The sequence below is a fragment of the Tympanuchus pallidicinctus genome, unplaced genomic scaffold (genome assembly GCF_026119805.1).
Source record: "Tympanuchus pallidicinctus isolate F22 unplaced genomic scaffold, pur_lepc_1.0 scaffold16, whole genome shotgun sequence".
Taxonomy (NCBI): domain Eukaryota; kingdom Metazoa; phylum Chordata; class Aves; order Galliformes; family Phasianidae; genus Tympanuchus; species Tympanuchus pallidicinctus.
Genome location: NW_026294679.1, coordinates 33423508 through 33441625, shown reverse-complemented (window position 1 = coordinate 33441625; position 18118 = coordinate 33423508). Strand labels below are relative to the sequence as shown.

The following is an 18118-nucleotide window of genomic DNA, read 5'->3' as shown; positions in this document are numbered from 1 at the left end:
TACATTCTAACTCTTCTGACTACCACTGCATACCACTGTCATATATGCCTGATAAACTTGAACACACAAACAATTCCTTGTACTTGAAAGTCTAGACCAACTCAATGGTTGGACCAGATGATCTTACAGGTCGTTTCCAATCTTGTGATTCTATGATTCTATGAAAGTTATAAGAATGAACTCAACTTGTGAACAGCATCACGTCACACAGATGGCATAAAATAAGCTATAAAAGGTATAAAAGTGTAAAAACTTCAAGGGAGGAGTGGAGGGGTGAGTTCTAAAGATGCATTCAGCTCTGTTGCCATTAAGTCAAAGTGCATCTTCTTTTCAGAACTCTGGATACAAAGACATTGCTTTGAGAGCAGATTTCTGTATATCGGTATTAGTAAACCAGTCGTATTTCAACAAAGCAATGTGTTTGACTTACAAAGAGACATGAAAAACAACTGGTGTCCCTTTCTAACTGAAATCCAAAGCCACTTAGAAATTGGGTGATACTTTTATTAAAATAGTGTACTAAGGGGTAAATGCTTGGGAAGGTCTTGGAAGTTTTCCTTCACGGCATTACTAAATGGTAGATTCAGTGCAGAAGTAGCATCAAAGGAGTCTATTCTGTATGCAACACCATGTAAAGGACAGTAAGATCTCAGGACCACCGCAAGGGAAATTGTCAGGCACAGTTCTAGCAAAATTGGCTCACTGGAGAAAGATTGATGTAAGGCTTTGTGCCAGTTCCAATCTAGAAGAATCAATGGGAATGATTTGCTATTAAATGGAAGGTGGAGAAAAGAGACTTCAGATTTCTATAAAACATAAATACATTTTTAAAGAGCTAAAGCAAAAAATTTCCATGTTGCAGAGACTTTGTGCTAATAGCAATGAAAAAATCCCATTACTAATTCTAAGTGTCTCCTAGGAACACACTAAAACAAGCTACTACTGTGGAATTACTAACGAAAACACTGTTGTTTCACTAAGGCAGCAGATACCATCATGATGGAGTCCCACATCAACACATACACATGCACGTAAGAAAAGCCAGTTTTTAGAGAAAGAAAATCATGCGAGGTACAAAAGAGTGAGAATTCTTGAGCTTTTGAAAAGTTATACTTCACAGAAACTACTTCTACGTGTATTAATTTGTTTCTGATAAAGATGTATAATTTTCTTAACACGGGTAAATGCCAGTGGATGAAAGGACTAGTTTAAATGGGATCTACATGCAAATACCATGTGCAGCCTGACTTCGTGCTGCATAGGAATACAAGAAAGTGAGCAATCATAAATCTAGGTCACACCTCAAGTGAGTTCAACTCCAAAGCTGAAGAGCTGCTATCACAATTTATTGCTCAAGTATCATACCCAAGTAACAAAGTGTCACTAAAATTCAAATGTTCTCAGTTCTCTCTAACAGGGACTTCTTGGCAGAGCTTTGCTGAATATGCCAGAAGTTGTACTATCTTAAAAGTAGACAAAAGGCTAATCCGTTACTGGCTCGATGCTTTAATTATTTTTTTTTAATTACTTATCAGGATAAATGGTTGAAAAACAGCTCTGTGGGTTTTGATACAAAGCAGATGAACTGTAGATAGCTTGTGTGTATGCAAAGCTTTCATGCTTCGCTGTCAGAACGGATGGAGCACCATGAAGGAGTACACTATGCAGCAGGTGTAATTTCCTTTTTGAGAACTCAAAGGCCCCTTTCAGTTGTAACCAACAGAAATCCCTCTAATGTAATCGTGTTCTGATGTGATCGCGATTCTAGGCAGAAGTGTGTTGCTGAAAGTGCCATAAGATTTCCCTACTGAATGGCACTAAATACTGCAGATTAGTGAATTTTGAAAGATAAATACCAAAATACTGAACACAGGTGACAGTTACTGATCACCTTCAGCAATAGTTTGCCATTATGCTTCTCAAACTTTTAAACAGATTTTTGTTGTTGTTGTTGTTTAATTAGAACAAAACACTAACAAAATGGAAGGGCAGAAGTTTGGAAGTATAACTCATTTCCTTTTCAGTCCAAGTTCACTTTGTACACCTACCTCTAGACTTCTGCCTTTTGCATCACTGATACTTGAACCTCACAACCCAGAAACAGTTAGAAACAGTTTAATCCCAGTGCTGCTAGTAATACTCAGCAGTTCTGGAAATCCTGCTTTGCTGCAATTTCAATTTCCACCCTGGAGACAGGGTGAGGTTTACAGCTGAGAGCTTGTGAAGTTTAGCAAATACTTTTATGGTAGGAAAATGTAAATATATGACATCTAAGTCTCTTGTTCTTCAACGTTTTGCAACTTTTCCTTCCTCAGAGTGCCACTGTGTGACACACATGAAACCTGTATGAGCACAGAGCCCTTAACAGGTTTGTGCCGTTAGGTTCATGAAGCTATCCATCACAGTTAATGCAAAATGTAACATAGCTTGGCATCACTATATGCATACTGCTAAAATGATTAAATGTAAGATTTAACATGATGCTATATGATTTAAATTGGCAGAGAAATACTCTGTCCTGCCACTGCTAGATGAAAATTAATCTTTCTGCATCCACCACCATGTATATGTGAATAGTCTTTCAGAAGGATTATATTAGTTTGGTAGTCCAGAGGTCTGTCCTTAAGGCATATAAGATTGAAAAGCTGAAACAATAAGCTTTGTGTTTTTCAATTTGGCTATCTCTAGTCAGGTACATGTTTAGGAAAGACCACACAGAAGGCACAGCAAACAAGATCACTCCTTCTTGCAAAATGTCCACCTACTGTTGTTCCTTTTTAAAAGGATGTAAAATCACCAGCAGTCTCAGATTCTGTAACAGCAGTGTCAAGGGTGTCATCTGATTGAGACTGACTTTGCTCTTGGGATCCCTTTTTTATCTTTTTTCTTTTCATGTTGATGTCAGAACTCTGAGTCTCAGTATCAGGGGAAGTAGTAGTCTTGCCAGAAGTGGCACTAGCTGTGCTTTTTATCCCCCCAGTACCTTTGGAATTAACACTGATTTCACTTCCATTCTTATTGACAGCTTCCTTCTTGTCACTAGCATCTGTATCAACCTCTTCTGCACTTTCATCCCCATTATCCCCACTGTTAACACCTGATTTTCTTCTCTTATCTTCTTCCTTAGCAGCATTTTTAGCACTTCTTGCATTTGCAGATGTTTTAGAAACTGTCTTATTCTTTGTGTTATCTGTTGTCTTATCAGCACTTGCACTGACGTGCTCCATATCTGCTTGCTCATCTTCTTCTGAAACCTCTTCTATCGTGTCTTCTATTTCAAGGCTGGCAGAGGAGGTTTTGCTCTTGTAACTGGATCCTGATGTCTTCCTGTAGCTTGTACCTGATGTGTTCGAACTGACTGATTTCTGGCTGGATCGCTTTGCTCTGCCACGAGAGCTACTTCCCATACTTTTTGTACTTGACCTTCCAGTACTTCTTCTACTGCTGGAGTCACTGGTTCCTGATTTGCTGAATGAACTTTGTGTAGAGGAGCTCTGTGAAAGGCTATCATCTTCATCGCTATCAGACTCTTCCTCATCACTGTCCTCTTCAGAAGAGTCCTCCTCTGATTCAATGCTGGAGCTGGATCCAGAGCCTTCATCGGAATCCCCAATATCATGCCCAGATTCCTCATCAGAGTCCACGGTACTTTCAGTGGCTTCATCTTGGTCCAGAGTTACTGTCAGATAGTCTTTATCTTCTGACTCTGACCCAGAGCTACTACTCTTTGCAGACGACTCATCTGAACTGTATTTTCTTCTCTTCTTCTTCTTCTTTTCATAATCACTTTCCTCATGTTCACTCTCTGCTGTGATACTTATTGAAACTCCTGACTTTGCTTCTTCTCTTTCTTCCTCTTCTTTTCCTCCTGATTGCACTGCATCTTTGCTAGTAGGTTCTTGAAATTTTCTGGAGACACTAATGCGTTTTAACACATGATTTAGCTTTCTCATTGAAGGTCTGTCATCTGTAGATTTCTGGAAGTAGCTTCCCCTGATAATCATGCTTTTCTCACCATCTGCCTGGCGAGCTGACATCAACTTGGCATAACTGGAATCTTTCCTAGTGCCTTTCACTTTTTGCAGAATCATTGGGAATATCTTTGCTTTCTTCCATGGAGCACGAGCAGACTCACTTCTTCCTACTGGTTTGTGAGCACTGACTGCTACACGACTTAAATGCATCACCGCTTTTAGTTTTCTCCTTCCCTGGCTGGTTCTATATGCTCTTCCAGAGCCATGCCTTAGATCCATCCCACCATCTAAAGGTCTACCTTCTATTTGAGCCCCTGCTCTCTGGCTTATACCTCTGCTTGAAGGACCTCTGCTTTGACTCATCCCCTGCAAATTACGAAAATGGAACTTGATTAAAATTGGAAAGATAGTTACTATGAAAACTTGTACCCCCAAAAGTAAATCATCAGGAACAAATGCAACACTTATTTCCAGCACCAAAACTAATGTGTTTTAAATAGCTTCTCACCGAAGTTGTGGGGAAAGTTTAACTTTCAGAAGAGGCTGCAAAATCACAACTACCTTGCCTTGCAAAACAGAAAAAGACTGGCTCATAAATGTTATCACTTCTCATTTAATTAAAACCCATGTGATGGATTAAAAATCTAGTAATTATGAATATTAAATAAAAAAGTGAACAATTTAATCTCCTTTCTTCTGGCTGCTACTGACATTTTAAATTTTCTTTACATTCAGTTGTGAACTCTATGTTAAATTAATTTAGGTGACTGATTTTCTCACTGGAAAATCACCAGTTATAGGTTGAATATTAGTAATACTCCCTTCAGTTAACAATATAAAAGGGAATTACCTAAGGCTACGTGAACCTTTCATTGAAGTAGAAATCTACATTAAGGGGAAAAGCAATGTGCATATTAAAATAAACTCTGCAATGATTTTTTTTATTTCTATAAAAAGGAAAAGAGGTGCCGATGCAAACGTCAGCAGTTATCTGAAGGGCAAACGATAATTGAGATTGGAAGAGCTGATTATTTGGTCTATATACAACATCCCCAATACTCTAATCCATTAAAAAAAATTCCATTTGATAAGGTTTACAACTGTTTGAGCTTGTTGCAGAGAGAGAGAATCAACATGGCAGAGATGCTTACCTCTTCTGCTGTTGGCCCATGTGGGCTGTAGTAGTAGCCGCCATCGTTCTCCACCATGACTTCCCCATACTCATCATACATCCCCGAAGGAGACAACAAGCGGCGGCGGCTCCCATACTGAGGCAGTTCATACCTGGCAAAAACACCACCAGCTCTTTGTGACACGCACCAGTGTATTCATGCACGTCTTCACAACGAGCAGCAAATGCACATACGCATCCCTAAAGGGCATTAATTTCTTTACTTACTATCTTTTTTTCCCCTCTACCGTTAAGAAGGACATTTAATTTTTGTTCTAGTTTCTATATTAGCAATAGTGCAGTCTGAAGCCTGCTCCTGTTGGAACCAGCCATAACTCACTACAGCTGGAGGAAGCTCAAACTGCCAGGTCTCCAGAATCTCCCAAGTGCAATAACCTTACTTCACAGTACTTGATTATTTTTTCTTTAACTTCATTGGGGGATTGGTTCTGGAGAATCCTTGCAATCTTGAAAAAAATTCAATAATCTCTGAATTGACTGCAGGCAAACAGGCTTTATCCAAACAAGGCAGAATGACATTTTTCTAGGTAAATATAGAAAGCCTGATGCTGGCTGAGAACTATGAGAAGTATTGCTGAACTCAGACTGGTGAGCCACAAAAAGGCTATTTGATGGAAATTCATTTCCAAGACAACAGATATACACAAATAAAAAGTGAACATAAAAATGTTTAATGACTACCAGGGGCTACATGCTCTGTGGTAAAATTAGCTTCCTAAAAAAATCTCTGAGTTATATAACACCCATTTAAGGTTCAAGAAGTGAGTTTTGTTATTAACACATTCAGTCGTGGATGCAAAGATTAAAGTAATCCTGGGGTGAAGGAAAGACTACGGATCAAGTGCTGTAATAATAAACATCACCAACCATGAAAAGTAGCATTTCTGAAATATAAAGAAAAAATAAAAATATACCCATGCTCATAACTGTAGTAATCTTGACCATAGTATTCCTGCCCTGGATCAATTCCAGACTCCATACTTAACTCCTGTCAAAAGAGCAACATGGATTGAAGGCACAGTCACACACAGAATGACATATGAAAAAGATACAAAGAACAAAGTGCAAAAAAACCAAACCAAAACAAAAAACCCAGCAACCCCAAAAGAACTAATAAAGAACATTGATAACCATCAAGATCCATAAAGACAAGTCAACACAAGCTTTAAATGACCCCTTCTGTGGTGTATTCACTCTGAGTGACTGCTCTAAGTCAGCTGAATATTGACACTGAACTGGATTCAGCGCTAATGAAGTGTGATTTCTTGAGCTTCTCTCAATGGAAAAAATCCCTGTTCAAACATTAGGGCTATTTCACTTATACTCTTCATTCAGGTTTCTTTCTTAATGTTTGTGTCCTACAACAACATCAGTGTGTTCTTAAGTTCTCTCCACATGCTGTTGGCATTGGGCTGCTGCATGGAATGTCCTTGCACTGCAATAACAACAAAGAACACCAAGGCTTTGGTTTTGACAAGGGATGCATGCTGTCCCCATCACACACCTCCAAGGGGGAAAATACCCTGCCCAATTAAACTCAAGTTGCTGCTGAACATCTTGTTGCTGCTTACAATGGCTGTAGAAACTGTCATCATTCTCCACCGCTTGTCAACAAAGCCTCATGAAAGTTACACTTGCTCTATTGCCTATTCTGGGAATGACATAGGGTCTAAAAGATTTGAAAGTGCCACATTAATAACCCATCACTTCACAGCAGTGTGCTAATGCTTTCATTATCTTGGCAGGCCAACTGCTTAGCTCATCTCCAGGTATAATAATCAATTATCACCTGACTGACATCTGAAAAAACAGAGTGCGGCTGGATATCAAGGAACTGAACACAGTACTTGAGGTGCAGACTCAAAATATCAAGCAGAGGGAGACGACTGCCTCTCCGCTCCTGCCAGCCACTCTATGTGTGATACAAGCCAGGATGCCATTGGACTTCTTGGCCACCCAGGCACGCTGCTGGCTTGTGTTCAGCCAGCTGTCAACCAGCACACCCAGGTCGTTTGCTGCCTAGCAACTTTTCAGACACATTTCCCCAGCCCTGGGAACTGTTACGACCCAAGTGCAGCGCTCAGCCTTGTTGAATGGACGAGGCTGCCCACTGATCCAGCCCATCCAGATCTCTCCGCAGAGAGATCTCTTCCTACTCTCAGGCAGATGGACGCTCCCACCCAGCTTGGTGTCATCTGCAAACTTAATGAGGGGGCACTCGATCCCCTCATAAGATTGTGTGTAAAAATATTAAACAAACTGGCCAAAGTACTGAGCCCTGGGAAATGCCACTTGTGACCAGTTGCCAACTGAATTTAACTCCTTGCACAGTGCACCAGGGGCTTGGTAGTCCAGCGGGTTCTTTGCCTGGCAAAGTGCACATTTGTTCAAGTCACAAGCAGCCAAAAATCAAACTGCAATATGTTTCAGGTATTTAACGAAAACCGTATTGAGGTGTTAACAACAATACGACTTTCATTTTCATCTAGGACAGTCAGGAAAAAAAAAATACAACAGGAAAGAAGAAAGATGAGTTTTGATTAGGAAATGATGTAAAAGACATTTAAAGTAATTAAGACATGAAAAACAGCGGTACCTCTGGCCTGAGAAGAGAAGGTCTCAGCAACTGCTGTTGCTATAAAAGAAAACAAGAGAGGGTATTAATAGGCAGCAACAATAAAGAAAGAAATCTTAAGACACAAGTCCTTCACAATATTTCGTACTTGGATACCTCCAAATTCAGCAAGCACTACAAAAATGCTCTGCACCTACTATGGTAACATGACTTCATAGTGCACTGTTTATTTTACTTAATACAAAATTTGATTGTTTATGTGGTGGTTCTCTAAATTATTCAACTCAAAAACTTTTGTCAGAGCCCAAGAAAACAATTGCATCTTGTGTGTTGGAACAACCCTCCACTGAAAATTTGGGGGGCACTGTCTCAGCCAAGTTCCTTGGCCAAAGCTGAACTGTAGGAGATGGGTAAGATCTGTATCTGAATTAAGAGATACTAATCAGCTTTGCAAAAGGAAGACGAATCAGAGTACAACAGAATAAATCTGCATTTTGTAAACCCACAAAGTAAGGAGCAGCAGACACCAGAGGCACATCCTAAGATTAATCAGTACTAATCAGTAAATATCAACCATTATGATGTAGTTTGGAGAACTTACTGAACAAATTCATTTAGAAAATTTTCCATGTTATTCATTGCTAGAAAAATGATTCTATGGTTCTATGTGGGGAAATACTGGTGTTAGGTGGGCAGTTGCACTGCATGATCCTGGAGGTCTTTTCCAGCGTTGGCGATTCTCTGATTCTATGATTTCTATGAACAAAGATGCTGTGAGGACAGACAGCAGGGTTCTGGGTTGCAGAAAAGGCCCATGCTGAGCCCATGTAGTGGGCTATAGCAGATGATTAGACCTGAGGCTCTAAAACATGAAAAGCAATGAAGGCAGTTCCCTCGGAAACCTTTTGGCAGTCTGTCAAGCAGCAATCTTCCATCCTGAAGGTTATGCTTGTGCCACAGTGTTTACCAGCCATCTGCCAGTGCATCTATGCCTCCTGAATGCATCCAGTCTTTCTGAACCACTTTGGCCTCTAAAACATCCATTGTTTCACAACACAGGCTGTACGGAAGAAGTATGTTGATAGAAGCAGTAATTTAAATGTAAGCAGGAACAGCCTTACCTCTTGCTGTGCATATCCTCGCCTTGAGGTCAGAAAAAGAAAAAAAATACATTAGTATACTTCTGCTTGACTCTACAAAGATGCATACTGCCATTCTTTCTGGAGAGAGGTGAAAAGATAAGGTGACAAGAAATATTACTAGCAAGAAAAGAAATGTGTATCTATAATACAAAACATGTCTGTCTTCAGATTTGCTCTGCACATACAAAATGTTGCAGGAGGAAGGCTAGTGAATCTCTGGGATCTATTTTTGCTTTAGATTGCAAACGAATGAGAAGAAATCCCTAACCCGCAAAAGCCAGAGTGCCAGTGCACCCAGTGCAACACAGCAAAGGGGAGTGGAGTAAATAAAGGTTAAACGAGCACAGGCTTGGTTTTCCTTCTGTTTTTAGAAGATGCCCTGACAAGTCACCTTCTCTGTTGTCTCCAAGACCTGGAATGACCATCTACAAAGAGACTGTTATTACACATACCTTTTTTAAGCAGTGAAACACTTCCTCTTCTACTTCTGGACTTATCTATGGTGGACTTGCTAGAAATTGGCCTGAAGCTTCTATTAGTAATTTAACTACATTATTATCATAATTACACATTTCCTAACACTTGCTCAGCGGGGGAGGAGTGGTATTATTTGTGCTATCTATGATTATTGTGCCACAGGCTTTGTGCTGTTGATCTCTGGAAATTTCTTTGCTTATTTTAATTCATTTTCTTGGAGCCATTCATATGCGTGACAAATGCACTTACATCTATCGAGGTCTGTATCTTCACATTTTGTGCCAGAAAATTAAAACGATTAAGAACAGCAAACAGCAATTTAAGTCTTTGTATCACTGTGTTCTGTTTTTTGTTTCTGTTTTTGTTTTTGTTTTTTTAATTATTATTATTTTTAAAAAGGGAAGAATGAATGTTCAAAAGTATGCCGAACTTAACATACTGCATAGCCAACAGTCTCAAGGAGTCCATTAATCACACTTGAGCAAATAAAAAAAGAACAGACTACAAGTCCTTACTATTCTTTACTGTTATCTCTAAAAATTCCTATTAATATTCAACACATGGAATTGATTATCAGCATTACGTTAATGCTACTGCCCATATAATATGAAACTAATGCACAACCAAAATGAAGATCACAAGATGATATGTGACTTCTCAGAGCCCACATGAGCAACACTGTATTCAGCTTCCCTATCTCTCACAGCAATCTTCAGTAAAAGGTCTTGTGTTGCACAGGGGATAAGTAAACTTATTAATCTTAACTGCTCTTGAGTAGCCACCATATTGCACATTAAAGTTTTAATACAAGGATCTATAATTTAGTTTGCAATTTAACTGTCTTAAAAGTAGCATAACACTCTATTTTGAGAATTGCTTATATTTCACTTATTTATAACTTTGTGTGGTCAGGATTAGGAAAAAAAGAAAACGGAAAGGAAAAAAAAAGTCCATTCACTCAATACAGCACAAGGATCTATTCTGACAAAAAGACAAAGGTCAAAATGACATCATTGGATTCCTGCAAGGAATTTAAAGTGTCTCTCCACTGAGGGAGGAATTGCTTCTGGATAAACACGAGCAGCCAAGACTCCACGGCAGTCAGTCTGAGAGAAAGCAAGAGTGCTACCCCTGTAGGACGTAGGATCATACGCCAGCTACTGCACACCCATGGTATTTTGTATGAGAGATGAAACAGGAATGAATTTGCACGTAGAAAATGTGGCAACCTTTCACAGGACTGCACTGCTATCATGAGTTAATGAAATTGTGGTTTGCCTAAAGCAACAATTTTCCCAATTACTGGCATCCCACCATGCTTTTGCTATTTCATGCTTTTTATCTGTTTTCACATTGAAAAGGATCATAAAACTCAAATACTGCAGCTACTGATCAGTGGAAGCAACTGCTTATCAATTTGTCCCAAGTTTTAAAATGGAGATTTCCCACAGTTCATAACTCAAACCTGAAAAGAAAAAGAATCTGAAAGGGAGGTAAGCAATGATACATTACTGCTTGATTTCAGCTTTGCAAACAGTTCAAAGGGAGGAAGAGTTTTCTCTACAGATGCAATCTCTGTCCCTCATAACTCACCCCAGTCAAGCTGAGATAGAAGGACCAGAGGTTTATCAAGGATCACAACTGTCGGCAATTAACCAAACCTGACATCTCAAGGAGGGGTCAGTAAGCTTATATATGGTCAATTTTTTGTCAAGTGGAATACTGTTACACCTTATAGTGCATCCAGACATTTCTATGGGACAGAACTTCCCTGGCACAGGTCAAAGTACATGCTATTGGTACAATTTCTTTCCCAGTCTAATACAATTCTTTTTTTTTATTATTATTTTTAATAAAGGCTATTCAAGAAACCAGCAGGAGAACCAAGGTTGCTTTGATTGTAGACAAAAATAAATTAGGTTTCATAAACTCTTCAAATTAATAAGGGCTTCATTAAATGAGAGAAAGTAGGTGTTCCTCATTAGTGAAGAGTTGATTACAATGACCCCCACAGGCTCTTCTGAGACTGACTGGATGAAACTAATATTTAAAAAGGGACTTTTGCATGATGTCCAACCTTTCTGCCTAAGGAACACCACAAATACATAAAATCTTTGAAGTTTACCTTGTGAATTACTAAGCATCTGCATATCCACTGCGTGACACCACACACTGCAAAATTAGGCCACGTTTGTCTAATATTTCACTAGTTGGTGTGATGAGCACCACAGAGGTATCTGCCATGGGTCTGAAGTGGAAGCTGGATACTTAAATACACATTTCTGATGTAAGAGTTGATCCAGTGTGAACATGCTCAGCACAACAATTTCCCATGCTCAACTCTGGACCATCAATTATCTCAATGAACCACAGCAGGTACACAGAAGCAGGTAATACAAGTATGCACCAATTCTTCTAATTCTGGCACTTAAATATTCAACACTTCTCTAAGAGCTGCTTAACTTTGACAATTTGCTGTTGCTGTGCCACTCAGAAAACTCAGCACTACGGGCAGCTAACATACATAGGTGAATTTCATAAATTATACAGACTGTTATGGCAAACATGCTGTGATAGATAATTGTTCCCCTCACACATTTGGCTTCTGTTCCTGTTCATTACGTGTCTTGGAATTACAGTCTAGACCAACAAGAGCACAGACTTCACAAGGCACAGAAAAATTCTGCTCCTAAAATTCAAGTCGGTGAAAGTTGTATGATGGACTTCATGGAGTTTGGCTCTGGGACAAAGAAAGAGAAATCACCTTCAACAGCTTCCAACTGAAACAGCCCTCCACATGTCCTAACTGCAGATTTAAAATAAAAAGAGAAAATAAAAAAAAGCCAAGCACCGTGGAAACGATGAGTATATCTGCAGACATAATTATCTTTTTGCTCTGAATTATAACATTTGATACTGAAGTGGTTTTCAGTATTTCTTCATTCTGTGATACCTGCCTTTTCAGTGTTTATTTTCTTCTTTTTTAATAGTCATTTAAACAACTATATTTTGCATTTTGGCAAAGAACAAAATAATAAGTTGAACCAACCTAACATTCATTTAAATGCCCAGATTGCTTTTACTTACCATTTGTTCAAAGGACAAGCTAATTGAGTAAAATTCACAAATTTAATGTAAAAGTGTGATTTAGATGACTGGAAGCAAAAAAACCAGTAGGTAAATTACAGGGATTTTTGCAAGTACTTGAGAAACCTTCATTTGGTGACACTAATCAGAATGACTTTATTACGTCTTAAGATGAGCTGGATGCTTTAGCTGTGTAGTCTATAGCATGACAGTTAAAAAGAGATGTCAACATGAACGTGCAAAAAAAAAAAAAAAAGCTTTGTACATTAAATCATTTACAAAATAAAAACATTAAACATGCAGTTACAACATAAAAAATGCAATGGAAGGCATGATGTAAACGACACAAAGGAAAACAGCTGAGTTTACCAACAAATCAAGAGAATACCTTTCTTCTGCCTTGGGAAATGCAAATGTGAGCTAAAAGAAAGCATGCCAGCATAGCAGAGCACTGTGCCATCTCCCACGGAATGTAAAGATGCATTACTGTAACAACTCTGGCTCGCTATTGCTGAGCCTGCTTGCTACCAGTACTCGCTTTCTTTGACACCCAACATTGGACTACTAGACTCCTCCCATTTGTACATCTTATGTGCAAAGCACGGAATTCCATTACAGCTACAGAAAAATCCCTCTGCTTACTGGTATTACCCACAGCAAGGGCAGCTTAATGTAAAGCAGTTATCAAGCCCTCTGCCACCATTGGCTGAATGTTGTGAACAAACGGACGGTTTTCCCCAAGACTTTTAAGTAAACAGACTAAGAACCAAGGTCATTGAACGGTGCTGAGAGAACAACTTGTCCAATGACACATTACAAATTTCTGAGTGAACAGGTAACATAAAGTCTTTCCATTTCAGGATTAGATAGGGAGTAGAAAGAGACAGCAGAGAAATGGAAAAAAAATGTGCATTTCTAGAGTCTGAGGCAGATACCATGTGCTGCATTAGAGTCATCGTGCTCAAAATGGTACATGCAGAAAACATTAAACCGAAAATATTACAGTGCTGTCGACTGAGACGGAAAGCGTTTCTCGAGCTCCTCCACAACACAGCTCAAGCTGCCATTCTGCTGGTTGTGCTCAGCCGCAGCCTCGGGAGTTGGCAGCTCTGGTGTTGCAACTGGTTTGAGCTTAGAGATGTGCTTGGGCAGAACGTGGTTTTTGTCTATTTGGCTGTACATATTGGCCACGGACTTTTCAATTGCTGCTAAATTCTGAATGTTTTTAAGAATGCCTTTCAGCTCCCTACGGGGAGGTGGCTCTGGCACTGTGGCCAGTGGTGGTACAGCTGGCTGTTTGGCAGGGGATTTTGAATGCTTTGCGGGGGAAAGGTGTTGGGTGCTGGGAAGAGATGAAGAAGAAGGAAGAGAAGCAGGGGGCAAAGTTGGAGGACGGGGTGGCAAAAGAGGAGGGGATGGAGGTGGAGGAGGCAGCAGAGGAGGAGGGGGTGGGGGAGTTTTAGGTGGGTCTGGAATGTTTTCTGTAGCTTCTCCTTTGGTTTGAGGAGCTAGAAAACTTTGGCAAACAGGTTTCTTTATCCTAAAAGACGGAGGAGTTGGCTTGCGAGTTGGTGGAGGAGAATGTTCTTCAGGATAGTCATGGTGAGTGATGATTACAGAGGGGACTGCAGAGGGCTCCGGCTCAACTACTTCACAAGGTGTTGGAGAGGACAGAGGAGAAGAGCGAAGACAAGGAGAAGCAACCACGCTTTTAGGAGACTGCTCTAGCATGTTATCTCTTTCTTGCAAACAGATGCTGTGCGTTGGTGAACGGGTGGACTTGACATCAGGAGATTTCACTTGCTTCATTTCCTGCAAAGCCTGCTGCTCAAATTGTCTTGCCTTCTCTTTTACAGTTAATGTGGGGCCACTTAATTTTTGAAATAGTGGACTGCTAATATCAACTGCACTATGCTGATTTTCAGTTCCTTCATTCTCTGCTTTGAGTCTTTCCTGTTGCCACTGAATGGGGTCCATGATAACCGGCCTGCTCAAAGAACCAGGCGCATGTCTCTTAGTAACGTGAGCTGGTACTGTCCACGCACGGTGACTGCCTCCCAAAGAGGCATCTCTCAAGACTAATTGCATAGGAGAAAGAGTATCTAGAGCATCGCTTCTTTTCCGCAGTAACCCAGCAGCAGCAGGACTCTGAGTGACACCTTCCACATACAATGGGTTTTGAGTAGTTAGTGGGTTCTCATCAGATAAGAAAGTAATGTTACTTGAAGATTTGGGGAGGTTATTGTTCAATGATCCATTGATATTAGATTGCTTGTGAGCCTCAATGGCACGGGAAGCAAAGCTGCTTATAACTCTCTGCCGATCTCCTTCTTCTAAGACTGACTTTTTTCCCCTGCTTTGTTGGAAATGGTAGAGAAGAAAAAGACTTGAAAGAAAAGAAGATAATCACATGTAAGGAAACATGCATGGACATAGATTTTTATGAGAGAGAAAAAAAGAACTTATGATATGAATCACAGCCATAACATTACTTCCAGCAAACTACAACTATCCAACAGAAAAAAAATATACTAGATTACTGGGCAAGACATTTACTTTCACATCTTCATTAGGGAGGAAGAACTTGCAGAGGAGACACTAAAACAATTTTCTGTGTACTCCATAAGTTCGGAAATTGGTGACATCTTCTACAAAACCTTAGATTTTGGAAGCATCAAGGTTGGTACTGTATCTTGTCTACACGGTGATACAAATCACCAATGCAACCTAGTATTTTTATGCAGTCGTTCTGTGAGCTTATTCATTTCCATCACTGACATGGCAGTGGCAATGTGCCAAACAGCACACAGTCAACACAGAATATTCACAGGAATCTTTAAGGTAAGCCTATTCTGTAATTGTGTGTCAAACCTCCGCTATTGTATAAAAGTATATGATTAAGCAGCCATTAAGTGTGCCTCTGCTATCTTTTACAGAGTGCCTGTAGGTCACACATAGTATTAGAACTGTTCTCCAAGCCAACATGAGCCTGAAGCCATGGCCACAGGAGAAATCAGAAGTGCCCCCAGGCTCAACCAAAGCTCAGAGCTGTAAGGTGTAAGCCAAAAGGAGCTGAAGCCAGTCAGCACATACGCATGCTGCACTCCTGATCATTCTTCTGAGACTGATTTTTAAAGAATTGCCAGTGCGAGCACTCAGCCTTGTTTTTACAATGCATATATTGATGCAGAGGTATCAGTATGTGTATGAATTTCAATTAATGTGTGAAAAACACCTGTAGTTTGATTACACTTCATTTACATTGTCCAAAAATCTATATTGTCCAAAAGTACAATGCATCACTGTTTTCTGGAATTTATCTAGCACCTCGGAGAGCCTCTTTAACCTACCTTCCTCAAATCACTCTAATACCACAAATTTCTGAGCAAGTTTAAGATGAGAAGTATATCAGTATCAGCATCCTCAGTTTAGCTGCTAGAAAAGAGTGCTCTCAGAGTCCTGCTTTAAGTAATGCTTACCTGGAGCTGAAAATAAACTTATTTCCCCTCAATCTGTGAAAAATTCAAGATATTGGCCAGCTCCAGCTATAGTGAAAAATGAAATCCTTGTACTGTCTAACAGACGATTCCCCTTGTCAAAGTGACTCAAAAAAAAGCATTTCCATTGCTGCCATGTAGAGATTAATTGTAATCAAACAGATCCCTGTCTAGCATAGGGAAGTAAGAAAACAGTCTTAAAAAAGACACCTACTCTACAAGCTCTCTGGGAAAATTTAAATATATCTGCAGGACAGGCAATGAGGAGAATACAGTAGTGTAAGGAGACACCGTGGCAGAGTGGGGTGTAAAGATTACCTTACTGCTTTTGCAGAATCTGTTTGCAGCTTCACTGCTTTTGCCATTAGGGAAGATGCTTTGCTGTCACCCCATGTGTTCAACACCACAGTGAAAATCTTCACCTTTTCTTAAGCAACTTTGGCTAAAGTATATCATGAGAGTAATAATATCTACGCACAAAAAAGCTATTCAAAATACCACTGAAAGTATTTTCAGGGACTCTGAGCTGTCTCGGAGTTAAATTGGAGAACTGGAGTTAAAAACTCCCACATTTACAAAGAATTGAGTCATATTCTGCTAACCTCCAAAAAGAAGGAGTAATAGAAAAGTTCCAACACTTCACGTTTCTACATGAATGTTGGAAGAAGAGGTATAATTAGACCTCTTGGTCAGACTGTTCCGTTACGTAGATATCTGAGGGAAGGGCTCACTTTTCCTATTCATGAACAGGAACCAGCAAAACCACAGAGAGTTATACTAGTGCACAGCATAAACTCTTTCCCAAGCACCGCAATTCTCCAAAAATCATTACACCTTTGGACAGAATATAATCATGTGCTGTAGATAACTGTTCAAGTGTAGAGCTGGATGAAAAATAATTGATTTCACACTATCTAACTAATTAATTCTTCATTCTCAGTGTACTGAGAGATTGATCAAGCATCCTCCATCTCTTTAGAGATGAGTGAAATAAACAATTCTGAACTTGAAGGAAGCCCTCCAGTAGAAAGCTCATGCAAGATGACATAACCTTTATGCTACTGGAACGGATTATTTCAAAAGCTTCTCAGCTCCTTCCTCACTTCACCTGAGTCCTCTCTCGGATGAGATGATCCTGAAATCACCTTCTGTTTATGTACAGGTATTTTAACCAATGAAAACATCATCTCACCAATATGCATATCTTCATAATTGAAAGATGAGCACCCACTTTGCAGGGATTTACAAATAGCAGACTGAAAGATTTTGCTTGCATCAATTATAACATCTGAAGTCCACGAACTCAGAGCAAATCTTTGTGCACGCAATCAGGACTTTATTTATTTAAGCAGTTGGGACTATTTGGCTTTAGAAATAATGCCGTTCAAGTTCAGCAATCATATTTCACTTCTAGTTCCTACAAAAGGATGAAGAGGCATACAGATATTGGAACTGCACAGTAAATGTCTTTCCTGCACTTGATCAATGGACAAATAAAAAATGAGTTTTGGTCTGCAAGGTTCTATGGGGAGTAAGGAAAGGAAAACTAGCATTTCTAGTAGCTATGAATATTAAGACAATGAAATGAGCTTACTTACTGATGCCTACATATCCAGACAGAGGAAAACAAAAATTATGAAACAAGGCAGATTTAAAACTAAAGAGATTTGTTTCATTTCATTTGCTATAAACACCAAATTAAGAAAACAAGACACAAGGCAGTGCTGCAAATGAAAGATGACTCTCAAGACAGCTGAAGGCAAGACATATTTTACTAAAATTCATATTAAAAGTTAGTAAAAGACACTTCCTAAGGAATAATTTCCTAGGTTATACCTGTGCCTTGAAATCAAATAATTGGCAGCAAAAAAAGAGAAAAGATTAATTGTACTTGTTTTTATTGTATTACTGATTTATTATTATTTTTTAACTCTTAAGAGTGCTCATTTATTTTTAAAAGATTTCTATTAGTAGGTGTTTGATCAGTTCCTTAAAATAATGGATGACAGTCATCACGGAAAAGCATTCCAAATACGCAGTCTTACTTCAGTGCTCTGAAAACTAGTTCTAAGTCTTAAAAACAATATACAAATTGACACCTATATGTTTCAGTACTAAAACATAAAAAATCTCTGCAGGTAAAATAGCAAAATAGCCCAGCACAGTGAGGCTTG

The 18118-nt window shown here is 39.4% G+C and overlaps 1 protein-coding gene across 4 annotated transcripts in view; it reads right to left on the bottom strand.

The window, feature by feature from the left end:
- The window catches only part of PCDH15 (protocadherin related 15), a 669788-nt gene that overhangs the window by 2712 nt on the left and 648958 nt on the right, over window positions 1-18118 (bottom strand). For 2 of the 4 annotated variants that reach the window (XM_052677551.1, XM_052677553.1), the window contains 4 exons: window positions 8863-8884; window positions 7763-7801; window positions 6081-6154; window positions 5126-5258 (listed from right to left, as the gene is read on the bottom strand). In XM_052677551.1, coding sequence (XP_052533511.1) covers window positions 5126-5258; window positions 6081-6154; window positions 7763-7801; window positions 8863-8884 — 268 coding nt within the window. Of the gene's footprint in view, window positions 1-2765; window positions 4341-5125; window positions 5259-6080; window positions 6155-7762; window positions 7802-8862; window positions 8885-18118 lie in introns of all 4 variants that reach the window. The other 2 variants (XM_052677550.1, XM_052677555.1) reach the window with 2 other exon arrangements.